We start from the raw sequence: 26,335 nt of genomic DNA on the forward strand, positions 1-26,335 counted from the left end.
ACCCTCCATTGTCACTCACCCTCAGTGCAATGCAGTGTGCCTCCGTCCCCATCATGCCACTGATCACATTCAGACGTCACCAACAGCCACTGTGCTGCCCATGTGCAACACACTCTCAGCAGCCCCCGGCCACCACTCCTCGGCTTCATTGCCCCCACTTCTGGTTCTTTCTCCTCGTCCTTCCTTGACGCTGCCTTCTCAGCCACCTCTGTGGATGCTGCCCCCTAAACCTTAGGCTCCCCTGGAACTTGACCTTTGACCCACTCCTAACCATCCACGTGCTTTCTTGCATGACCTCACTCACTCTCCTGGTTTATTTATTTGCTCTTTTGTTCTACTGGTTTTTACCTACCATTTGGCTAATGACCCCTATGTTCATACCACCAGCTCCAACCTTCCCCCTGAATTTTACATTTCTACAAGTTTGGGAAATTTTTCTATTTGGATGGCTGTCCCCAAACTGCTTCTGTTTCAATAGGGCAAAATTGAATTCATCCTCCACCACTAGCTTGTTTTTTTCTATTTTCCTGAGGAGTATACCTTTCGGTTATCCAAGCTACCTCTGCCTTTTGGGTTCAAGAGATTCTCATTCAAGCTTAGCAAATGACCTCAAAGTTCATCCATGTTGAAGCATGTGTCAGAATGTCCTTCCTTTTTAAGGGTGAATAAGATTCCATTGTATGGATGTACTACATGTTGTACACACATTCACCTATCTATGGAAGCCTGGGTTGCATCCATCTGCTGGCTATAGTGAATAATGCTGCTGTGAACATAAGTGTGCAAGTATTTCTTCTAAACTCTGCTTTCAATTCTTTTAGATATATATCCAGAAGTGGGGTATACTTCCATATCTTAACCTTGACCAGAACTTATTGGAGTTTCATCTTTACTCAGCTGGCTCCCTCCCTTCCAGTCACACTGGACTTCAACCCTTAGAAGGGATGGAGTGAGATTTATTCATCTTGGTGGCATTGTGAGGATGAGTCACTTAGCAATCAACAAGTTTCTGCTCAATAGTTTCCCTCTGGCTCTCTACTCAATCCAATTACTAGGAGAAGGACACAATGTGAACTTTTTTTTTTTCTTTTTTTGAGATGGAGTCTTGCTCTGTTGCCCAGGCTGGAGTGCAGTGGTGTGATCTCGGCTTACCACAACCTCCGCCTCCTGGGTTCAAGCCATTATCCTGCCTCAGCCTTCCGAGTAGCTGGGATTACAGATGCTCACCACCATGCCCAGCTAATTTTTGTATTTCGAGTAGAGACAGGGTTTCACCATGTTGGTCAGGCTGGTCTTGAACTCCTGACCTCAAGTGATCCACCCGCTTCGGCCTCCCAAGGTGCTAGGAACCATGAAAACTTTTAAAGTCAAAAAACCCCTAAGTTCAGGACCATTTACAAATTCTTCGTTTCAAAGATGAGGATTCTGGTTGAGGAGGAAAACAGATTTCTATCTAAAACCAGGAATAAGAGACAAGATTTATCAAGCTGTGCTTGAAAAAGAATGAGAAAAAAACGACGACAGCAACACTGTACATTACACTTTTTTTAAAAAATTCGCTCGGTATGTGACAGCATTGATAGTTGATAATACTGTTTCTAAAGTTATAATCTGTTTTTATCTTAAAAAGTTACATTTTAAAACAAAGTCAAAGATAATACTAGGAAATTGTGCTAATAACCTTTCACGTGTCTACAGTTTAGGACGTAGTGGGTGTCAGTCTGCCTTAATTTTAGAATCAGTTTTTTGACTGAAATGAGAAAGGATGAATCTAAGGATTAGAGTGATGGTGGTTATGCACACACCTGTGTCCACAGAGGCTCGCTGGTACTTCTCTTATGCTGGGTCATATTACTGTTTCCCTCTCCCCTTCGAATTTCACAAAGATTCAATAAGCAAGTTGTAGGTTCAGGGCCAAAATGGTGGAGCTTTTGTAAGATGAAATGGAACTGTGGAAGCTTAAAAACCTTCTATGTACTGGTCCTCAGGCATCTCAACTGAGGTTGGCTCAATGTGTAGCACCTGGCTTCCTAAAATAACAGTCCATTTTCGAATGTTGGCAGCTATAACCACCACCTCCAGGGTCCAGCACTGCTAACTTCTATCTGAAAGGATTAGTCATGCCATTGCTCCTCACCTTAAATCTGGCAGCATTTTTTTCCCCACCAGTGCAGACACCTCAGGTTTCCAGCACAACAGAAACACAAGCTGATACAGGAAGACGCGCATACCACACACTTCCCTCTTCCTGCCTGTGCCAAGAATCCTTCTCGTCTGAGAAAGACCAACGTGTTGGTTTTGGACACCACCACCAAATAATAGCATAGGATGTGACACGTTTCCCAGAGATTAGCAGTCAAAACTTTAGACTTCAAAAGTCATCACCGTGCTAAATCTGCTAGTAGGTAGCCTAGCACCATTTGAGTGATATCTACTGAGAGACTGGTGCTGTTAGAGACCCTCCATTAAAATGGGTCACGGCCCCTGACACAGGCTCACATTCAGTTTAACTCTCACCTCTCCAACTGCCAATACAATGGTCATGGACCCTCTAGAAGCAGAGAAAAGAAAATAATTCATTTTGCAGCTGTGTGGGGTTATCTGCTTGGGGAAAGCAGGCATGCAACTGAGGTCACTAGAAGGTGAAGCAACTGCCAGTAACCTGCCTGGGTTTAAGACTGCTCAAGTGTTCTCCTAGCTGGCAAGCTGCGTCTCTGGCCTCTGCCTGATTCCTTTTGGGAGACAAAACTGTCCTGCTGCCCTCCTGCTCTGAATCTGAATCTGATTCGGGGTTGGACCTAGGTTAGCAGACTTCTCCCGTGTCCCGATTCTGGTGCGATCCCTGAACTCTGTCTGGGTCCTGCCTTCTGGATGGCAGACTCAGCTTCCAGCTCTGCCTGAGTGCACACAGTCATCTCGGCATCCCCAGCTCAGCCTGGTAACTGGGCTGAGCTCCTGGTATTCCTGATCCTCGGCAGTATCCCTTCATTCCAGTGTACTTGGCACTGGCTCTCGTGTGGGAGTCCAGGCAGGAGTCGGCTTGCTCTCCTGGCAGAGATGCTAGGGCAGGTTTCCCAGGCATGAACTGTGGCTTAGTTACCTGCTTCATGGAAAAGTGCAGCCACGTGTTTTTCCAGTCTGATTCACACAGGCAGCTCCAGATTTTCAGGGGAATCAAGAACAACCAGCCCTGAGATGGCTCCACGGTGGATTTTATATCACCCCTTTGCATCCTCTTTCTGGGACAAAGAGCCTAGATGGGCATGTGAACAATAATATCACTTTATTTACTAACACATCAGAAATGGGACTCTCTCAAACAGTGAACGAAATGGTAGCATTGATCCTAAGCACAGATGCATATTTAAACTGGCACCAAGCTGTAAATTACATTAATGCCTTTATTGCACAAAAATGTAAAATGTACTATTAACTTGGGGTCTGACCTAAAGAGCTGGCAAATCTCCCCTATCCTTCCCTATCTGGCTATCTTGCTGGGCTTGCAATGCCAGGGCCTACTTAGAATAGCCACAGTCACACATGGGCATCATGGGAGACTGCTGGGGGCAACTTCAGCCTCTTACTCAGAAACGATTCCTGACTCCCGGAAATCAGCAGGTGAATTACACCCAGAGCCCTTGTTTACACATATAAATTGCACAGCTGCCAAGTACAGACTCCTCGAATATTTCCCCAACAAAAACTTCCTTTGGCTTGCTCTCCCTATAGTCTCTTTCTTTTCCTCACTTGCCCATTTTTCCTGCAGAGGGTCTCCTTTTGTTCTCACTGGGCCTGCTCCTCCCATCTGGACTCTGAGTCTCCGTCTCTGTGAGCTAAAGCCTTGTGGCACAAAGGCTTTCTCCTTCTTTGGGCCACAGCCCCCCGTCTCAGCCATTCCTATCCCCACCTCCTGCTGCTTTCTTGCACCCACAGAGAGGGCACCATGACCTGGTGCTGCCTTGACTCAGCCTGGTCTCCCCTCTGCCCTTGCTCTGCTGCTTTTTACGTCACACTGGATGTAGGGGTCCCTCTGAAACTGCCTCTCTTCTGAGAGCTTCAGACGTAAAGGGGAAGAAAGTAATCTTTCAAGACTCTAAGAGTAAGACCCACTCTGGGTCTCACCTTCCTATACCAAAAATGCCACCCTCTCAGCAGTCAAAATATGCTAATAAATAAGATAAACATCATGGTGGTGGTAGTGATGACGAATGATTGCTCTTCCAAACTCCACTGCTAGGATCAGGGCCGTCAGGTGTATGCTCACTAACTGTCTGCCCCATTAGCTCTGCTCCAGCCAGGAGCTGCTGTCCTTTCTCTGCATCCACGTGCCAGTTGTAAATGAGGAAGAGAGACCTGTCCAAAATAAACGAATTCTCAATACAAAGCCAACTGGCTGGGTGAAGCTGTACTTCTGGTAAGGGAAGGCTGTAATTCTGAGTGCCAAAGTGCTGGTGGCAGTCTTGGTTGGAAAGTGTTCTAAGGCAGCCTGTGGATGCTCAAGTCAACATTAGGATTACAAGACTTGGAAATTCCCAGTCGTCTCTGTGGGTTTGGATGGTGATAGTCAAGGAAGGTGTGCATATATTAGTCGAACCTATCTTTTGAAAATATTTATACATCCAAAATATGTGCAAGTGTGGGGAAAATACCAGTTTCTCAATCCAAATGAATCCACCTTTTAAAATAGGTGGGGTTGAAGGGTAGTGGTCCTATGTGGGCCATTTCTACCGGCTGCCTAGTAAAAGCACACCACAACTGTGGAGGACGCCTCTGCAAAGCCACAGAAGAGTTGTTGTCATGGCAAGTAGGTCTGCTTCCACAAATGACACATGCTCATGCTGGCAGAGATGAAAGAAACTTTACGGAATTTCTGTGGGAGACAGAATTTTTGTTTAACTTTATATTTTACTATTTGATTCGTATAGACAGAAATGTTTTTAAGCATTTGATAGAAAATCAACATGCCCCAAGCAGAAACTAAAGACATGAATTCCCCAGATAGACTCCTAAAAATTAAGATGGTGACTTCCGTTTGCAGGATGCAGACTTCAAGGAAGTCCCTCAATGAGTGACCTTCTCTGTGATTAAGGCCTAGGCTGGTGGTGGTGGTGGCAGCGGGAGGAGGATTGGGGCAGGAGAAGCAGATCCTCACTAGCGAAGAAAAGCTGGACTCTGAGAAAGAAGCACCATCCCAAGAATGTCCACATGCACACTTCCCAGCATCCTCATTTTCAGTTCTTCATTGTATCTGTGGATGCTATAACCTAGGGGCTACTTCCTTTAATTCAGGCAGAGATTCCCAAGTTTGCATCTACTGACATCTGGAAGGCCAAGCTCTCGGCTTTGCTTTAATTCAAGTTATTTGCCAACTGGATCTCAGTGCCAAGCCCAGATAACTCAACTGCCTAAATGGGAAATGGGCCTGATGTGTTTGTTCTGAGCAGGGTCATATAGAGCCATTGTATAGCAGCCTTATATTGGTTTAGGCATTTTCTTTTTTTTTTTTTTTTTGAGACAGAGTCTCGCTCTGTCGCCCAGGCTGGAGTGCAGTGGCAGTATCTCTGCTCACTGCAAGCTCCACCTCCCGGGTTCACACCATTCTCCTGCCTCAGCCTCCCGAGTATCTGGGACTACAGGCGCCTGCCACCATGCCCGGCTAATTTTTTTGTTTTAGTAGAGATGGGGTTTCACCACGTTAGCCAGGATGGTCTCAATCTCTTGACCTTGTGATCCACCCGCCTCAACCTCCCAAAGTGCTAGGATTACAAGGGTGAGCCACTGAGCCTGGCAGCTTAGGCATTTTCAAGAAAAGTGAATTAAATTCAGTAATACTGATCAAGTTGCAAAGTGCTGTGAACACAGATTCAAATGTCTCAGTTCTTGCCCCGAAGGAGCCCACCGTCTTTCCTCTGTCTAAACATGGGAAAGAAGGAGTGGACTGGTCAAAAATGAGCCTATGATGGCTACCATGCAGCCTTCCTAGCGGGGATACTTTATTTGGTCTAAGGATAAACAGGAGTCCACCAGGCAGAAGAGAGTGAGGAAGGCAGTTCCAGGAGTCACAGGATGAAAGGCTCGCCCCTCACTGGCCACAGGTGGAATGTGTGAGGTGCAAAGAGAATGAGCCGCGAGGGCTCTCAAAGACTCTCTCCCGCACAGGATCACAGTGTCTGCTTTCCTGACCTCATCACTTTCCAAACATATTCTTGGAAAAAGAAAACCTCTCAAGCATTCTCTCCATCTGCTTCTACGCTGACCTGGAAATTCAAGGGACCAGAAGCAATACAGCAGTACAGACAGACCCTCCATGCAGAGGGTGAGACAGAGAACTGAGTCCAGAAAATGTTAGCAAAGTCGGGGAGCGAGATTACATTACAGCCATGTGCCAAATGGAAATTGAATTTCAAGTTATTAAAAGGAAGGCTATATATATATATATATAAAGAAAAAGCCCTCGCCTCGAGTTCAAAGATGGCTACATGAATAGTTCAGATATCTAATGGTAATTTACCACTGGAACCTCTCCAGCCCTCCGTGGAGACAATGACTCCTCTGGTCCTACTGAAGAGTAATTGCTCAGCATCTCTGACTGTTCACATGATTCCAAGTATATTTATAGTGTTAGGATGGCCCAGAATTTTTGAAGTTTTTTTTTATTTTTGGCAAACAGTCCTGCCAGGAGATTCTAAAGGTCAGATATTTTAGAAAATCTGTTTCCAGTACTTCAGCAGTCAACTACTACAGCAATGATGGAGAAAGATGCTTGGTTGTTCCAGGAAGCTCTGTCATGATTCCCAGGTCCAATTTTAAAGCATCTTCTGAAATAGGGGAAAGATATTCCTAAACATGCTCTCTAGAACTTAAAGCATAGTTTTTCATCACACACAAATCTGTACCATGGGGCAGAATTAGCCACAGAAGACATTCTTAGTTGTCAATTAGCCATGAAAGTGGCTTGAGGAAAAACTAGATAATGTGAAATAACTCTTTAAAGTAAGAAGAGGGGTGGTACATTCTTTGTTTCACAGGTAATGTAAAAAAGACACGAAAAGGTGAAGGGTGTTACTTGTGGCCACACACACTGTTCCATAGGAGCTCCTGGGCCTGGGGTTCGCCCCCTCCCTCCTAGAACCTGGCCAGCCCAGGCTCTTTCTACTTAGACCACTTGGATTTTCTGTTAATGACCCTAATCAAAGCAGAAATAGCACAAAATGACCTTGGTGGCAGTGGAGAGGGAACTTGGGATTTCAAATTTTTAATGTTGACTCATAAAGTTAATGCACAAAGAATAACAGATTTCGGTGTGATTTAAAGTAAACATTCTTGCCAGGCATGGTGGCTCACGCCTGTAATCCCAGCACTTTGGGAGGCCGTGGCAGGAGAATCGCTTGAACCAGGGAAGGCAGAGTTTGCAGTGAGTGGAGATTGCTCCACTGCATTCCAGCCTGGGTGACAGAGTGAGACTCCATCTCAAATAAAATAAAATAAACATTCTGAGGAACAAGTGAGTCATGAGACTCTCCCATTTCAGAAATGCCTGGAAGAATCTCCCATTTCAGGTATTTTAGGGAAGCAAACCGTTCATTCAAAAGAGAATTTTGCCAGGTTTGCACAGACTTTAGACATTAATACTCCCTTTAAATGGATTTTGGAATCGTTGACAGAGGAAAAAAAGAGTAAAACTGCAAGAGAGGCAAGCAGAGAAGTGAATGGATTGCTGCTGAAAGGACTGAAATCAGAGACGAAGAGATCTCAAAAAAGAAGTAAGATTTTTCAGAGTCTACCTTACAAATACTTTTCATCTGAAACCATCCAGCAACATTTACTGGCCCAAATGAACTATGGGTGCAAATAATTTCATTCTATTGGTCATTAATGTACCAAACACAGCCTTTCTTAATGAGGTATCAAAGCCACAATGGAAACTTGTATCCAACGCTCCAAATAAACTCTAACCAAGGATGGGAAACTCGGAATCATGGAGTTGTTTGTGGATTTGGCTCAAAGTCTGGCATGTTTTTGAGGCTTTAAACACTGACTGTTTGCATCCAATAAATCAGTTTGTGAAAAAGGAGAGAGGGAAGAAACGGGATATGGAAATTTTGTATCTCAAGAGAGAGACAAGCATTTTCCCTCCTAACCAAAGCATGACAGAAGGGAGAAGAAAAGGAAAAGAGTTTGCCCTTTGTGGAAAGCTGAGCTTTTCCTGAAAGTCTGACAGGCAAAGGAACAAAGTTTGGATCCTGCAAGATCGTTCCTGTAACCAGATCAAGTTCCTCCTGTTTGCTGGAGGCCCTTGGGTCTCCCATCACAACTGCACCCAGCTCACGGGCACAGGCAGGTGTACACCCTGCCTGTAGAGTCATCTTCCATAGACTTTCCTGCTGGAGCCAGGCAAATAGTGTTTTCAGAAAAAGTGAATCCAGCTTTCTGTGCCACCACCCTGGGATCTGGTACTGTGTCATGGGAAGGCGTGCAGGGACTTGCCTTCTGACCCCACTGCCAGGAGGCGAGCTGGTTTGATCACTCCTGACCCCTTCCCGCCAGCGTTTATGATCTTAGACACTTACTCACCTTCCAACCATGTGAGGCAATTAAGAACGATTACCTCTGAATCAAGGGCAAATCATTCACCAGTTTCCTGGCCAAGGTTTGAGTGGGAGGAGCAGCTTGTGTGAAATCCTTTAACGGTGACAAAATGCTTAACAATCTTGATGGCAGTGGTCAGTTAGGGTAATGAATGTAAGGCAGTCTGACCTCCAGCTCACGTTTTCCTGTGTTCACTTTCTACCTGGTAATGGTGAGCTCATCCTAATCCCCCTGGGGTAGCCCACATCTGGGTAAGAGACTACTGTTTGCCCCTGCACAGATGGGTCTAGCCCACCAGCCTCCCCCACCACGACCTCACCACAGAGTGGCAGTTGCGAGCACACTCCTAGAAGCTCTGCCTTTCTTCCTTCTCTCCCAGAGAATGAAATTTCAGCATTTATACAGCTCAGACCCACTGGCTGAAACTTTTCTACCTCCTGCTTCCCTGAGTGAAGTAACTGACAGAGGAAGTAATACTTCTAACTGGATTTTAGAGTTCCTGAGTCTAGTCTACCTTTAGTCTCTCTCTATTTCACTCTCCTTCCCCCACCCCATAAACTGACGTTTTGTAGATTTCTGGTAAATTACTGAGTCCAGAGTTGGAAGCCCTAAGAGGTATTTATTTTACTTCAAATCACCTTTAGTCATCAGAATCACCTGGAGGGCTTGTTAAAGCAGGAGCTGGCCTGACAATGTGAACTTCTAACAGGTTTGCAGGGGATCCTGCTGCATTCTGGGACCAGGCTTTGAGACCTGCTAGCCACAGGAAGTGTCCTCCTCTCTTTCCTCCCTTCCTAGCTGTGTCTCTCCCTGAAGGCCACCTACAGGAGAGACGGGAGACATTATGGGCAGTGTTGTCTCAAGAAGGAATGTAAGGATAATGGGAATAAACAAAAGAAGAACTTGAATAACTCATCACAGTCACCGTTGATCCTTTCCCCAGGAAATAGTACTTCTTAATGTTTGTTTTTTTTTTTTCTTCCATGAACTAGCCTTTTGTCCGTAGCAGAGAGGTTTTCTCTCAAGAAGATAATCTGTCATCTTTAGAACAGGATCTGAACCTTTATTCTTCTTTCTGGTGGGAATTAAGTCCATTTACTTCTTATTCTGGATTAATTTCCCCTTTGCCATTAAATAAAACAGAGGACTTTACTAAGGGCCTACTTCATGCCAAGTAATGTGCTAATAGTGCTAAGTGATTTATGTGCATCAACTCAAAAGACCTTTGCCACAATTTCACAAACTATATGTTATTAACCCATTTTACAAACTAGCAAACTGAGGGTTAGGGAAGTTTTGTAGTTACTGGAGATCACAGAGCTAGTCATACGTTGAACAGAGATTCAAATCCTGGCTTGACTTCAAAGATCAAGCTATGCTGCCATAGATAGCGTTACACAAGTCTTACTCTAGTGAAAGACTTGTCACAAACAATTCTGTGATCTGTCACTTATTCAATACATGTATTTATTAAGCACATACTATGTGCCATGCTCTATAACAAGGTCCCAGGAATATAATGATGTACAAGACAGATGAAACTTTTCAAAACACATTTTCCTAGATTGTCTCATGAAAATTTGTTTTTAATACTTTGTTCTTCGATGGACTTGCTCATCAAAGCATACATGTCATTAAACCCAGAAACTGCATTCCCTTCCTCTATTTCTTGCCAACCTCCTTTGACTTACAATTCATCTCAGTTTAACAAATTTGTTTCCTATTTTCCTTAAAGGAGTCTGTGTGTTGCTTTTATTTTTAAAGTATTTTTAGTTTTTGGGCCAGGCACAGGGGCCCACACATGTAATTGCAGCACTTTGGGAGGCCGAGGGGACCATCCTGGCTAACATGATGAAACCCCATCTCTATTAAAAACACAAAAAATTAGCCAGATGTGGTGGCACATGCCTGTAGTCCCAGCTACTCTGGAGGCCGAGGCAAGAGAATCACTTGAACCTGGGAGGCGGAGATTGCAGTGAGCCAAGATGGCACCATTGTACTCCAGCCTGGGCAACAGAGCAAGACTCCATCTCAAATATATATATATATAGTTTTTGAATGAGTACAACATTAACATAGCTCAAAATTTATAAGAAATAAAAATGTGTACAGTAAAAATTAATCTCCCTTCCACCCCATGACCCCTGACCACCCAGATCTCCCCAGAGGTAACCACTTATAAGTATACATTGTCTTCCCTGGTCCTTTCTTTGCTCATGAACACAAGTGGTTGGTTTCTACCTACCAAGTGTTCTCTACTTTTATTTTTTCTCAGTTGATTTATCTTGGAGATCATGCTAAATCAGTAAATATAGTTACCTCGTTCATTTTAACAGCCGCATATGTAAATAATTCTAAACTGCACCATACTGTATTTAACTAAGCCCTTTGTTGATGAACACATAACATGGTCCAGTATTTTTCTATTACAAACAATTCTACAATGACTACCCTTGTGTGTACATAGTTTTGCACATGAGCAAGCATATCTACAAGATAATTTCCTATAAAGGAAAATGCTGGGTAAAGAGCAAATGGTATGTTCATCTGTAATTTAAAAATCTTGTCGTTATGGGATTTTTCAAGCATTACTAAAGGAGACAGATAAAGATAGCAAGATAAACTACTGCATATCCATCATCAAACTTCAGCGATTATCCACAATCCATGGCTGATCGTATTTCATATAGATATAGGCCCTATCCATTTCCCCACCCCAAACTATTTTGAAACAACTCCAGACATAATGTTATTTCACTAGGAAATATTTTGGCGCTGTTCTTGAAAAGCAAGGACTTAAGAAAAATATATGTATGTGTGTGTAATCACACTATCACCCCTAAAATAAATTATTCATTAATACTAGAAAATATCCTGTCATTGTCATATTTTCCCAGATTGTCTCATAAAAATTGATTTTCTACTAGTTTATTCTTTGATTAGAATCCAATAAAAGAATCCAATAAGATCCATACATTGTAGTTGGCTAAGTCTTTTTTTAATCTATTGGTTTCTCCCTCCATCTCTCTTCTTTTTCTTTGTGCATTGTTGTTGTAGAAACTAGGTATGTTTGCTTCCAGAGTCTGGATTTTGCTGACCCTATCAAATTACCACAGGGTCATTTAAAATGTTCTGCTACCCATTAGGTCAAAAATGAAACACAAAATTAAATTGCAGAATTTCTTAATAATAAAACAACATTGCTGAACCTATGTGGCACAGCTAAAGCAGTTATTAGAAGAAAAATAACAGAACTAAATAACTCTATCAGTAAAAAAAAAGCAAAGTTAAATGGATTACACCCATAAGTCAGAAAGCTTAAAAAAATCAAAATGTAAGACAAGAGGAAATCAGAAAGAAGATAAATGCAGAATTAATGCTTCATCATTTTAGGAGTTGTTTTTACAAACTGAAGCTTAAGGCTCACCATTTGAGAACCAGGAGACCATTTCCTAATATGGAAGGATATCGACAACACAGCTAGGTAGCTGTCAGGGGTTGGGAGCCTTTTCTACACAAACTTTGCTCTGAATTTCAAAATACTAGCCTGCCTTGACACTTAGTGGAAATTCAGGTAGGGTGGCCTTAACTCAGGTTCTTCAGGGAAGTGTCCCGTTTCAGGGACATCGTGGGGCGAGGTCGGGGGCCGCTGTATTCCGCACATCTAGTTCTGGCTGGGCTTATGGCAAGTCTCAGTCCTCTGGAGTCACCTGAGTGACTAAGGGATGAGAGGCATTTCTGATACCGTAATATACTTACATGGTTTTGCCATCTACCGGACTCCGGTTCAAATCTCAGCTGGCACAGTTACCTTTCACGTGGCCTTGAGCGAATCTCTCTGAGCTGAACTTTCCTCACCATAAATCTGGTAAAAATCTTTACCTTAAAGAAATGTGGATCAGATGAGATACCAGGTAGAGCTAGCGCTCACAGAGTGGAAGCTAAGGTGATGAAACCCTTGATCCTCAAGTTCTGTAATTCCATGATCGAGATCCATGAGGGCTACCAGACGGCGGGTATCAACTAAAAGAAAGCAATCACGGAGTTCTTCCTGCCTTCTCTGGAAGATGTATTCCCATGAGCTGCCCTGAATGTTAAAAATAATACACCTGCCCCCAAAGTGCCTAGGACGCCTTTGTTGTCCACCTGCTCATCGTCCATCGGTTTCTGCAAGTGGACCAGTTACCTACTCGGGAGCAAATGTTTCCATCAAGATGTACCCTCTCCCAGGGATGGGCTCAGCCTGTGCTCTCCCTGCGACAATGTTGAACAGTGCCATCTGTCCCTACCCAGCGTCAGCCTCACTCAGAGGGCACAGGCTTGGAGTGTGGGAGGCACGCTCCCAGCTCACTTTGTTTTTCCCGCCCTGGAGGGGAATCCAGGATGTCTAACTAGTCTTCTGGCCCCGAGAGGGAGAGGTGGGGATAGGACCTTCCTTTAGTCCCCTCCCTAGTGGAACGAACAATTCTTTATGGTCATCTGTGGGGTTCTTTTCGTAAAGAAGCATCTGCAGGGTTAAGAAGGGAAAAAATCCACCGTGCAAATACATCCCAGGCACATGCCTCCTGAGAAGTGGCCCCCTCCTCCCTCCGCCGCCCCCCGCACCTCCGCGGGCTTCGCCAGCTTCCTTCTCCTGGGAGCAGGCAGAGATCCCGGCGTGGGCAGACCCCTGCCACTGGCGCCCAGACCCCGTCCGAAACTCACGCCCACGTCGGAGAAGACTCTCGGGATAACCTCGGTGCTCCCAAGACCCGGAGGGCAAGAAGAAAGAGCCCTGGCAAACAAAGGGCACGGGCCGGGAGAGCCGCAGCCCGGGGCGGGGGCACGGCGACCGCTAGGCCTGGGGGCGCCCGCCCCCAGCGCCCCACGCCCGGTGCCAGCGAGCCGAGGCGTGCATCTCCTTATATGGTCAAATGACACGGAGGGGGTTCTCGAGGGCGGGAGCCGCGCAGCGCTCCACTCGGCCGGCAGCGGAGCCGCAGCCACCACCCGCCCGCTCCCGCCCGCCCCGTCCGGGACTCCCCGGCCCGCTGCGGCGCCGTGAGTACCTCCAGCTCCCTGCGCCCCGAAGCGAGGCCGAGGGGCTTAGCCACCAGGACTCGGAAGAGGGGTCCGAATCCGGTGCGAGACCCGGGGAGAAGGGAGCAGATCCGGAGTTGGGGAGACCGGTGAGTGGAGAGTAGAGCTGTGGGTAGGAGAAGACCACTGGGAGAGGGGAGCCGAACCGTGCGGAGAGAAGCCGGGAGAAAGGAAATGAGCTGTAGGGTAGACCCGGGAGAGGGGAGCAGATCCCTGGGGGCTGGGGGTGGGGAGACCACGGGAAGAGGGGAGCGGAGCAATGAGAGGGGGCTAGACCCTGGGGGCGCTGGAGCTCAGAGGAGCCCACGGACCCATCCCCAGAGGGGGGATTACAGCCCACGTCCTCACCAGGTGGGGCACCGCCATGCGGGCAGGGGCTTGGCGAGCCTGGGTAAAGGCTGGCCGCGGGTCCCAGCCAGCGGCTGCGGGGAGGTGACGCTGTCCCCCTGCTTCAAGGCCTGACTCCGGAGCCGGTTGTCCTGGCACCGTGGTCTGCGCGGGGGTGTCCGGGCTATTTCCCTGTAGTAGAAATAAGTGGAGCTTGCAGTGTGACCTCACTCCTTGACTTGTGTAGACATTTAATAACTGAGCCATTCGGTTAAAAATAAAAAAGGGGTATTTTAAATGAAAAAGATTCTAAGTTTTTCTTAAGTTGCACTCGTGTGATATCATAGCATACTAGAAATTGAGGGAAGAAAATACTGTTTTTCTGATTTTAAATGAATCAATCATATTTACTTTCATATCCCCAGTCGGGTTTTAATTGGAAGTAGGCTAACCCGGTTAGCTGAAATGTGTCGCTGGCCTACAAGCAGCAGTGAACTTAGACAGCACTGAACTTAAGGCCCGCACTCCCTTCCACATATTTTGGAAGGTAATAAATCACAATCTGGGCTTAGAATCAGGAGAACTGTCTTCAAAACACAACTCCAAATACATCTCACATTTTTGGTGCTGACTCTACTAATGAGTGTTTTATAATAATATATTAAAGGAAAGAGGTTTTGCACTATCCTGAAGAAGTTTTAGACAAAAAAAAAAAAAATTTGCAGGAAGTCTTAGAAGTACAGGAATTCCTAGTCTATCAATTTAATTATAATAAAACAAAACTCAAAGAACATTTCATTGTGCATTTATGTAAAATTTTTTCAAGTGTTACTGGATTAGATCACCCTCCAATTTAGAAGATCATCGATTGATACATAGAATTGTGTTTCCATGGTGTTTATAGCCTGCCGTGGTTTAAAATGCCTTTACACCATCATATGTCCATGAAGGCTGATGATGGGCTTGCTACAGACCAGAAACTGTTGTGGGCACATAGATTGTCTCATTTTAGCTCACCGTCTCACAAATAGCCACAGGCAGATGCGGTAGGCTAGAGGACGCGGGGGACTGCATCTAGGGTGCCTAAATTTACATCCGGGTCCCTCAACCTGTGCAGCCTGGGCCAAACCGCTTCATCTCGTGGTGTCTCGGTTTCCTCCACTGGGAAACAGCGACAATGATGTTGTCTCTTTGGCAGGGTTGTTAAAAAGTCTGGACATCATAGACAATGTATACATATTTGATAGCTTCATTTTTACAGGTAAAGACACTGAAAACAGAGATCAAAGTAACTTTAACTCAGGGTTTCCCAGGCTGTAAATGGCAGCCCTGAGATCTGACCCCAGGCAGCTTAACTTGAGAACCTGAGTTCTAACCACTAAACACACCATGGGAGGAACATTTGAATATTTATTTATTTTTTAACATTTGAATATTTCTATGAGGCCTTATGCTGCATACTTTGACCCAAGATTGAGTGTTAAGCCACTTCCAGTACTGACAGATATTTAAATTGCAGTCAAAAACACCCAGTAGAATATTGCACACACACACACACACACACACAAATCAGACTAGATATCAGGAGTTTACTCCCGTCCTGTGCTGAGGGCCAGTTTATTCAGCCTCTGTGACTCAGGCAGCTTCCTTTGTCAGCACGGGGGCCTGAGTTGGTAAGCAGCTCTCTGACTCAGATGCCCTGAGGTAAAAAGTTCCTTGACCCTGGGTGAATGGAAACATCAGACGTTGGGTTCTTCTGTGCGGTTTTATTATGAGAATTTGATCAAAGCCACATTTATTAAGTGTCCATCTCAGGTTGCGTTATACTGAGGTCGCTTCCTCAAGATGACCATCTGAAACAAAATGCATGTGCTTTCTCTAGGGACTGAGAACTGTGTCTTCCTGGAGACTAGGCTGGCATTTTGACTTTGGGGTGAGTCAAATGAATTTCCTCTGTCATCCTAAATTGTGGATTTCAGTTTTAGCTCCTGTGATGGTTACTTTCATGTGTCAACTTGACTGGGCCATGTGGTGCCCAAACATTCGATCATATGTTCTGGGTGTGTCTGCGAGGGTGTTCTTGGATGAGATTGACATATGAATGGGTAGACCGAATCAAGCAGGCTGCTCTCCATAATGTGAGTGGGCCTCGTCCAAACAGTTGAAGGCCTGAATAGAACAAAAAGACTAAGTAAGAGGGAAGCCCCCCTGCTGGACTGCTTGAGCTGGGACATTGGTCCTTTCCGCCTTTGGACTTACACTGAAACATCAGCTCTTCTTGGGTCTATAGAGGCTGCTGTTTTCAGACTGCAGCTTGCACCATCGGCTCTCCTGGGTCTCCAGCCTGCTGACTGCGGGTCTTGGGACTTCTTCACCTTCGTACTTGCGTGAGATAAATCATTGCAATAAATCTCTCTATGTACATCTCTTGTTGGTTCTATTTCTCTAGAAAATCCTGACTACTACAGCTCTCTGGTAGCATCTACTTAAATATTCTCCCCACCAGCTGTCATTCTCCCTTTCTTAAAGATTTGATCACTACTTTGCTCCTGGGAGTCTTGACTTTCCTCTTGCTGTAAAACATGCTCTCTTCATGGGAATGTCACAAGGGGTCTGGAGCAGCATCTGGTCTCCCCGGTCCATCCCAGTGCTTGTGGGTGGTGTCTTGCCTGGTGTGAACTCAGACTTCACACTCATCCTCAGCCTTCGTGACCCATGCCTTTACTGCTCTGATTCTGTCTGCGGTTTCAAGATCCTCCAGGCATACAGTCCTGAGTGAGATGAGGGATGTCTGTGGCACAAGCAGCTGCCCTGTTTTCATGGGTGAACAGAATTAATGCCAGAATGTTCTTGCAGTATATAAATATGGAGCTTGTCAGTCAACAAGGAAATAGACCTGTCTGTTTAGGTTAATACAACTTTCAGAGCCAGTGAGAAGCAGGCAGTCAATGAATGAAGCAGAAGGAAGTGTGCAGGCCTCTCGGGACAGAGTCCTGTTGCAGTGTGCCAGAGAAACCCCACAGAGCAGCAGGACTGCAGTGAGAAGGAGGCGGCCAGTCATTCATGGAAGCTGCTGGACACCAAGGGAAAGGCCAGCGTGGGGGTAGGGGTCATAGGCACCTCAGATGGCTGGGAAAGTGAAGAGTGAGCCACACTTGGGAGGTGAGAGGAGACTCCTGCCATGAAAAAGAGTGGGTGGTTTTCGTTTTGTAGGTGTAGAAGTGTTCGTAACTCACTCAGGGAAGGCATGGTAGAGCCATAGCATGCAGGATGGAGTCGCCCTCGGTCCCCACACTGGTGTGATTGACGGACCCGAGGCCACCCGCCATTCTAGCCTGTGCAGCTATGGTTGACCTGCATGGCTGTAATTGACGTGTTTTGAGATTAAACGACAAGATGGGATCTTAAAGGTGTTTAAATTATTTGGAGCTAGAACTAGACTGGAACTCATTCATAGACTGTGTGTTTTATCTCAACTTCCCGGTGCCTCACGTAGCACATGGAAAACAGTGGTTACTCAATACATTCTTGTCGGCTGGATTCAAAAGCCTGAATGACATCAGAACAAGTGTGTAACTCCTCTTGTAGTCATGGACTTCAGATCAGAAATTTGATATTTATTGTTTTCCCATTTCTTTTTGGTATTCAATATTCAAAAGATAATTCAGAAGACAGCAGTTTACCTTATTCAAACATTGCCTCACACAGAACCACCAGAGAGGAATGAAGATGTTTATTTATTTATTTTTAAGTTGGAAGTTACCAGTTTATGTAAACTATAATACATCTCTGACACCTGCCTGTACATGCATGTAGTAAAGGCTCATTAAATTAATCCATAAATATATTACACAGTGGTAAGCTAGTAAATTTTATACCTTACAAACTAAGATTGTTTAAAATTCAACAATTTAAAAATAGATTTCAAGTGGATGCTAGATAGACTTTTTTTCTTTCTTTTTTCTTTCTTTCCTTCTTTTTTTTTTTTTTTTTTTTTTTCAGGGTTTCACTATGTTGCACAGGCTGGAGTGCAGTAGCTTTTCACAGCTGCTATCATAGCTCACTATAGCCTCAAACCCCTGGGCTCAAGCAGTCCTCCTGCCTCAGCCTCCCAGGTAGCTAAGACTGCAGGCACACACCACGATATTCAACTGATATATATATATATATATATATATATATTTTTTTTTTTTTTTTTTTTTTTTTTTTTTTGTGGAGACCGGGTCTTACACTATGGCCCAGGCTGGAGTATAGTGGCAGCACTACAGCTCACTGCAGCCTCGAACTCTTGGGCTCAAGAGATCCTCTCTCTTTAGGAACTCCAAGACTTGATCCATTATTCTAGTTTATAAAACAGCAGCTTTCCTTGACATGATGGCCCTCTCCATTTCATCAGAATTTCTGTTTAAAACAAATTGTTTAGCTAGACAAATGAAGAGTGTTGGGGGTGAGCAGTTTTTGTGTGTAGATACTCCCATCCATAGGAAAACAAAATGGTGCAGGGTATTCTTTGAGCACATTTCCAGGTGTGAGAGTCCCGTGCCTTTGAATGGAGGATCTTTGATTATAGGCAACACACGTCTGTAGAACATCAGGGCCTTCTGCTGACACCTGGAGCCCATGTTGGGGATCTGTGCGTTCTTCCCAAAGCGGGCAAGACTCCCAGCTGGCTTTTTGCTTCTTGACCTGGCCAGGCTGCATCCTGGACTGTGCAGCTGTGTATTCACATGGGATTGGAGTCCAAACACAACAAGAAGAGTTCTATCTGCTGCGGAAGCAGCAGCTTATCTGGAAGGAGGGACGAGGGCAGCCTTGGAAGCTCATGATGTCATATGCCAAACCACATTACATGTTGGGTTTGCTATGCAGAGTGGATTGTTCACATAATATGTTCCTCATTTTTCATGCTTGATTTTTGCCTGTATGTTTGTACTCCGACATGTTTGTATGCACTCACCCGTCCATTCATTTGTTCATGCATTCCACAAGTATTCACAAAGCCCCTGGGCCTGTGTGTGTTCCCTGCTGGTGACGTCTCAGCGACAGGTAGTGGCACCCTTCCCAATGCTTACGCTTGGCAGAGGACAGGGCAATTGCATGAAAACATGGCACTTTTATAATACATTTTTTAAAAGAGCCCACATAGACCAGTTTTCCTAATTGGCTCTGGAAAGCTCTGGTTGATTATTGATAGGCAATTGAATGTCCCATGCGGATCCCCGGTGGCATCTAAAGATCCAGGGACTGACTTACCGAAGCTGCTTTTGCATGTGTTGAAGGGCTGCATGCAGGAAGAATTTGGGAACGTTCATAGATTTCTCCTTAGGAAATGACTATGTTAGAGGAGATAGGGAGAAGCACTTTGGGTTTCAAAGGGGAAGGAGAAAATGGGCCCACTGGGGTCAGATGAAAGTAGGTAGCCAATAAAAGGTGCATTGAAACGGATGCTTAAATAGACTTCTTTTGCTAATCTGACCTCTTCAGGCTTTACCTATAGGGATCTGCTAGGCTCCTGGAACTCCAAGGCCTGAGCCAGCAAGCCAAGGGAGGCTATCATGGCAGCCCTTCCTTTGATTGAAATCTTTCTGGTTAAAAAAAAAAAAAAAAAAAATTAGCTGGGTGTGGTGGCACACGCCTGTAATCACATCTACTTGGGAGGCTGAGAAAGGAGAATCACTTGAACCTGGGAGGTGGATGTTGAAGTGAGCTGAGATCGGGCCACTGCACTCCAGCCTGGGTGACAGAGTGCCACTGTCTCAAAAAAACAAAGAGCTTTCTGGCATGTGGGGTCCTTGCCTCTCTTCTGCCTCATTTCATTTACCCCCCTCCTTCCTTTCTTTGTCCTGTCACTACTCCTCTCCCCTTCCCTTTACTCTTTCTGTTTTCCTTTTCCCATTATATTCCTCCAGCTTTGACACTTTCCCCACTCATACTTTGTTTTACAGTTTTTGAATCTGAAAATTTAAAAAATAGATCACATTGATAAGCTTGTGAACTTTTAAAATTAGTATGAATTGTTAGTAGGAGCTGTGCATTGTTGCTCCCTGGCCCTCTGAACCTTTATTCTTAGATCCTTTTTGTTTATTTGTTGAGACATGGTCTGTGTTACCATAAGGCTGTTTCCTTGAGGTGGGAGAGCAGGGGTGCTATCATGGCTCACTGAAGCCTCGACCTCCTGGGCTCATGCCTCCTGAGTAGTGGGGACTACAAGTGCATGCCACTACACCCGGCAAATTTTTGGTGTTTTCTGTAGAGGTAGGGTTCCTCCATGTTGCCCAGGCTGGTCTTGAACTCCTGGGCTCAAATGATATGCCTGCCTCAGTCTCCCAAAGTACTGGAACTACAGGCATGAGCCCCTGTACCCAACCTATTCTTATATCTGAGTCAAAGCTGGGCTGGCGAGAGACTCAGAGATCAAAACCTTCCCCGGGCCATCCCCAGACCTCCGAGCTGCACCTGGCACCTGCCTCAACCATAGCAGTTCCCTTGACCTGGAGTCAAGCCTGTACCCTAAGATCCACCTTTTTCTAATACTCTGTTCGGGGCCGAAGGGGTAATGACATCATGGAATGATTTAGCTTGGTGAGGAATAAGAACTCCAGGAAACTGATTTGGAATTTGATGCAATGAAATCACAAGAAGGAGTGGCACCTTCTGTTTGGGTATCTCCCTGCAAGCTGTTGCCGGATGCTTTTAGCGTTCCTGTGTACCAGCTGAGGGGCAGGAATTATTGATAACCTGTCAGGAGAGATGAGGAGTTCAGAGAGAGTAAATGGATTGTGCACAATTAGGTGAATAAGTCCTTATAGGACCAAGATGTCCTACTTTTATTTGAAGAAATGATTCAGAAATGGACTCTGATACCCTGATACATTTTTTAGAAGTCATTGCCCCCCGTCTTGCATAGTAAAGGCAGGCTTCCATGCAATAAACTTTCACTGGGCTGTCCGTCACCCCACTGCCTGCTTGGCACACCCAAATCCATGAACAAGGCGCCCAGGCCCTCATTGCCTTGACTGTTGACTGGGTCTTCCATCTTCCTGAGCTCTCTGTCTACCCTACTCTGTCTCTCGTTTCTCTGGCTTTGCCTACTCCACCCCGTGACCTGACCGGCCATATCACCTGGCTGACTGTTTGCAGCACAGATAGCATCTCCCCTGGGATGCCTGCCTGCTCTCTCAGCGGCTCCTCCTCTGCGTGCCCATCATACCTGTGCACCTCCAGCACGCACTGAGTACGGGGCTTGGTAGTCTGTTTGGTATATATCTCTTTTCCTCACTAGATGACAAGTTCCTTAAGGGGAGGGGCCTGCATCTTAGTCATCTTTGTATCTTCAGCACTTTTCGTGACATTAGACACATAGTTCCAGCTCAACCAATGTTTATTCAATGAATGAATGAGCAATCAGGTATTTATGGGATTTTAAAAAATGCAAGTGACTGATGCCTGTAATCTAGCACCTTGGGAGGCCAAGGCGGGTGGATCACCTGAGGTCAGGAGTTTGAGACCAGCCTGGCCAACATGGTGAAACTCCGTTTCTACTAAAAAAAAAAAAAAAATTAGCTGGGCGTGGTGGCGCATGTCCATAATCTCAGCAACCCGGGAGGCTGAGGCAGGAGAACTGCTGAAACCCGGGAAGTGGAGGCTGCAGTGAGCCGAGATCATGCCGCTGCACTCCAGCCTGGGTGACAGAGCAAGACTCTGTTTCAAAAAAAATGCAAGTTATAGGAGATTTCTAATATAGGACTATAGTTCTACTTTTAAACACGTTGTAATTGAAGGGAAGCTTTGAGCTTGCTTATTAACTCACGGACTGTTTATTCTGACGCTCAGGGTTTATGCAGTATGTAACTGTGTGGACCTCCTTCAGGGGCCTGCTTTCACACAGTGCATCCTGCTGTGCTCCTAGGTTCCTGCAGGCGCCCATTTTATGCTCTGTCCTGTTGGTTGGAGTAGAAATGCTCTCTGCTCATTGCAGAACTCTACTGACCTCTTAGAAGATGAGGAACAAGTTGGAAGAGGGATCCACCCACTCTCAGAAAGAATTCTGTAGAATTAGGAGCTGAACCACAGGGCCAGGTGCCTCCTCCCAGGTGGACCCACTGAGCAGATAGCAGCTGCTATTGTTCCTGCTGGGAGCTGGTATCACTGATGATGACATTCATCATGATGACATTCATAACCTGAGTCATACTTTGAGCAAATGTGGAACCCTACTTATTTGCAGAGTTTATTCCCTTAGATTTTTTCTTTTTTTCTTTTTTTGAGATGGAGTCTCGCTCTGTCGCCCAGGTTGGAGTGTAGTGGCATGATCTCAGCTCACTGCAAGCTCTGCCTCTGGGTTCACGCCATTCTCCTGCCTCAACCTCCCAAGTAGCTGGGACTACAGGCGCCCGCCACCACACCCAGCTAATTTTTTTGTATTTTTAGTAGAGACAGGGTTTCACCGTGCTAGCCAGGATGGTCTCAATCTCCCGACCTTGTGATCTGCCCGCCTTGGCCTCCCAAAGTGCTGGGATTACAGGCGTGAGCCACCGCGCCTGGCCAGATTTTTTTTTTTTTTTTTTTTTTTTTTTTTTTTTTTTCTGTCCTGGTCCTATAGATTCGGAGGAGGTGAAAAACACACATCAGGTATATGAGCATCATGGTCATGATTATTACCTCAGAGGAAAACAGATGCACCGCTTTCACCAGCTGCCAACAGAATTGGAGCTCTGCAGAGATTGACAGAGGGTGTAGACTGTCTCCCTTCCCTAGCAGGGCTTGTCCTGACCCACACAGACGGCCTTTCAAGTTAGATTGGGAGTTCATATTCTCTAAGTCAGATGGCTATTTGAGAAAGCTCAGTGGGCCCTCTTTTTCATAAATGTGCCTGGGCTTCAGTTTTTCCATCCATAGAATGAGGAGATTGTCATAGATAATCTGGGGATTTGTTTTCAGCTTTTACAATTCCACAATTTATAGTTCTCTGTCCTTTCATGGTTCTTATTTCAAATTCCCAAATTATTATTCTTATGTTTGTGGGCACAGAATGGGCCATGAGCCTCTTGTCCCACAGCTAAATCGCACCCTTTATCGGAAAAATATATATGTTGGAAAAACAGCTCTCAATTGCGATGAAATAAATGACAGCCACTTTCAAGGCCAATAACTGAACAATTACAGGAAAGCATTGAATCTTGTGCCAGCATGGCTGCTCCAACCCGAGATGGCCGCGGTACAAAGGATATTTATACGTTGGGTTTCAGAATAATAATTCAAGTGCTCAAGAGCCTCATCTTGTGATGTTATCACAAGAATGTCCAGGCAATGTTTTCTTTAACTCCAGGAAGAGTGATTTAGAAGGACGGATCTTGCCACATGTGTCCAGCTGCGTATTTATTGCTCTTGGAAGAGAATTATTCTGTAAACACAGAAATATCCAAGAATGGATGCTTGAAACATGATCTTTTCCTTGCTTACAGTTGTCAGGACCGTGTATATGCAATAGTACAAAATTAATAAACTCTATCAAATTTCCTGTAATCATAAACCAGGTGGCAATATTTTATTTGCATCAGAAGGTCTGATTCTGGGATTTCACTCTCCTATCGTTTGAAGACTGCAAATTGAACCAAGTTTTCATAGAGCCTGTGGACCCTTGCTCACAGTTACATAGCCAACCAGTCTACCTATTTTTTTTTTTTTTTTTTTTTTAGACGGAGTCTCACTCTGTCGCCCAGGCTGGAGTGCAGAGGTGCCATTATCGGCTCACTGCAACCTCCACTTCCTGGGTTCAAACGATTGTCCTGCCTTAGCCTCGTGAGTAGCTGGGATTACAGGCATGCACCAACACGCCCGGCTAATTTGGTTTTTGTTTTGTTTTTTGTATTTTTAGTAGAGACAGGGTTTCACAATGTTGGCCAGACTGGTCTCGAGCTCCCGACCTCAGGTGATCCACCAGTCTCGGCCTCCCAAAGTCCTGGGAATACAGGCATGAGTGACCGCACCCGGCCCAGTGTACCTATTTAACAACAGAGAAAACTTTCCACTTTTAGGAGATGGAATATTGCCATTTATTCCTGAAGAAAATTGTCTGTTTTTAATGCCCTACGGACATTTCTCCACACCAGCTATTCCTGTGGTAGGCTCTTTCTCTCCAGGATCATTCTGACATGATTTTATAGGAATGGTCATAAGGGAAGGGCCCGTCCCTTGCTGCTTATGCACACCGTGTATTCATCCTAGGAAAAGTGCAGGGTGCCGGGCGTGGAGACGCCTTTTTTTTAACTTTTATTTTAGGTTCGGGGTACATGTGCAGGTTTGTTTTATAGGTAAACTGTTGTCACAGGGGTTTGTTGTACATATTATTTCATCAACCCAGGTATTAATCCTAGCACCCAAGTGTTATCTTTTCTGCTCCTCTCTCTCCTCCCACCCTCCCTCCCTGCTCAGGTAGACCCCAGTGTCTGTTGCTCACCTCTTTGTGTTCATGTGTTCCCTCATTTAGCCCCCACTTACAAGTGAGAACATGCAGTATTTGGCTTTCTGTTCGTGCATTCGTTTGCTAAGGATAATGGCCTCCAGCTGCATCCACGTTCCCACAAAAGACATGATCTCATTCTTTTTTATGGCTGCATGGTATTTCATGATGTATATGTACCACATTTTCTTTATCCAATCTGTCATTGCTGGGCATTTAGGTCGATTCCATGTCATCGGTATTGTGAAAAGTGATGCAATGAACTTTCCTGTACATGTGTCTTTATGGTAGAATGATTTGTATTTCTCTGGGTGTATACCCAGTAATGGGATTGCTGGGTCAAATGGTGGTTCTGTTTTTAGCTCTTGGAGGAATCACCATACCGCTTTCCACAATGGTTGAACTAATTTACACTCCCATGCACAGTGTATAAATGTTCCCTTTTCTCCACAACCTCGCCAGTGTCTTGTTCCTGTTGAAAGGGCTTGAAGTATTGCCCAGAGAGCCACTGACTGCAGCCACTGCATTTCTGACTATTCTATATCGTTGTTTTGGGAAGTGAGTCTTTCCCTTTATCCTGCTCTCAGGATACCTGGGCAGCTACAGGATGATCTTTCCCATAGGGAGCAATGATTCATCCTCAGGGACTTGGGCAGTTTCTCTTGTGCAAGGTCAGCTTGCACTCCCAATGCAGCACCGAGGTCAAGGGTAATAGTGGCCTCATTGCATCTAATCTCAGGTTTCCCAGGTCAGATCTCCCTCCCTTTTGCCGCTGTGATTTCTTCCTATTCAAATCATGAATCATAAAGAAGAGCTCATGGAAAATCTTTTTATAGAAATGGACATATTATTTCTATGCCTGCCTTTCTATTTTGGGGGCAGGGAGAAGGGGAAGATGCATGGCTGGGTCACAGCCGGACAGGATGGGGGCTCTGGTGCCAGCCTTTACCTGTATTTAAAACTGAGATAGATTTTCTGACACAGTAAAAAATAATTCGTGCTTTTCAAGAAGTGGAATGTGACCAGGTGTGGTGGCTCACGCCTGTAATCTCCGCACTTTGCTAGGCGAGGCGGGCAGATCACCTGAGGTCAGGAGTTTGAGACCAGCCTGGCCAACATGGTAAAAGCCTGTCTCTACTAAAAATATAAAAATTAGCTGGGCATGGTGGCAGGCACCTGTAACCTCAGCTACTCGGGAGGCTGAGGCAGGAGAATCGCTTGAACCTGGGAGGCAGAGGTTGCAGTGAGCTGAGATTGCACCACTGCACTCTAGCCTTAGCAAAAGAATAAGACTCTGTCTCAAAACAAACAAACAAACAAACAAACAAACAAAAAACAAAGTGAATGCATTCAAACACAAAACTGCCTTAGCTAATTAAAAAAAAAAAAAAAAAGGTGTCATCATTGAAAATTATGACCTATTAAAGGGTGAGTTTTAATTATTCATCCAGAGGAATTAACCACCTTTCAGCTAAAGATGACAGACAGTGGGACAGTTAATGTCTTTGCGTGCATCCCTTTCAGAGAGTGCTCAATGGGACCTGGATTTTCTCTTCTTTTTGGTAGGTTGCTGAAAAGCCAGGTGTCAAAATGACCGAGCGCTTTGACTGCCACCATTGCAACGAATCTCTCTTTGGCAAGAAGTACATCCTGCGGGAGGAGAGCCCCTACTGCGTGGCATGCTTCGAGACCCTCTTCGCCAACACCTGCGAGGAGTGTGGAAAGCCCATCGGCTGTGACTGCAAGGTACCTGCTGCGGGACTCTGCGGGTCCCCGGCGCTCCCCCAAGAAACACGGGCTTCTCTGTGATTTGTGCTGAAGCCCTGATCCACCACTGAAGTCTGTCTCTTGAGCCCCTCAGAGAGGTGTAGACCCTGC

General features: G+C 45.3%; 1 protein-coding gene across 4 annotated transcripts in view; it reads left to right on the forward strand.

Annotated features, from left to right (window-relative positions):
• The window catches only part of FHL2 (four and a half LIM domains 2), a 76,144-nt gene that overhangs the window by 24,428 nt on the left and 25,381 nt on the right, over nt 1-26,335 (forward strand). The window contains exons 1-3 of one of the 4 annotated variants that reach the window (XM_010360980.2): nt 13,086-13,757; nt 15,878-15,928; nt 26,024-26,203. In XM_010360980.2, coding sequence (XP_010359282.1) covers nt 13,503-13,757; nt 15,878-15,928; nt 26,024-26,203 — 486 coding nt within the window. In that variant the 5' untranslated portion in view covers nt 13,086-13,502. Of the gene's footprint in view, nt 1-13,085; nt 13,758-15,877; nt 15,929-26,023; nt 26,204-26,335 lie in introns of those variants that run through there. The other 3 variants (XM_010360983.2, XM_010360981.2, XM_010360982.1) reach the window with 3 other exon arrangements.

Source organism: Rhinopithecus roxellana, chromosome 17 (genome assembly GCF_007565055.1).
Source record: "Rhinopithecus roxellana isolate Shanxi Qingling chromosome 17, ASM756505v1, whole genome shotgun sequence".
NCBI classification, from domain to species: Eukaryota; Metazoa; Chordata; class Mammalia; order Primates; family Cercopithecidae; genus Rhinopithecus; species Rhinopithecus roxellana.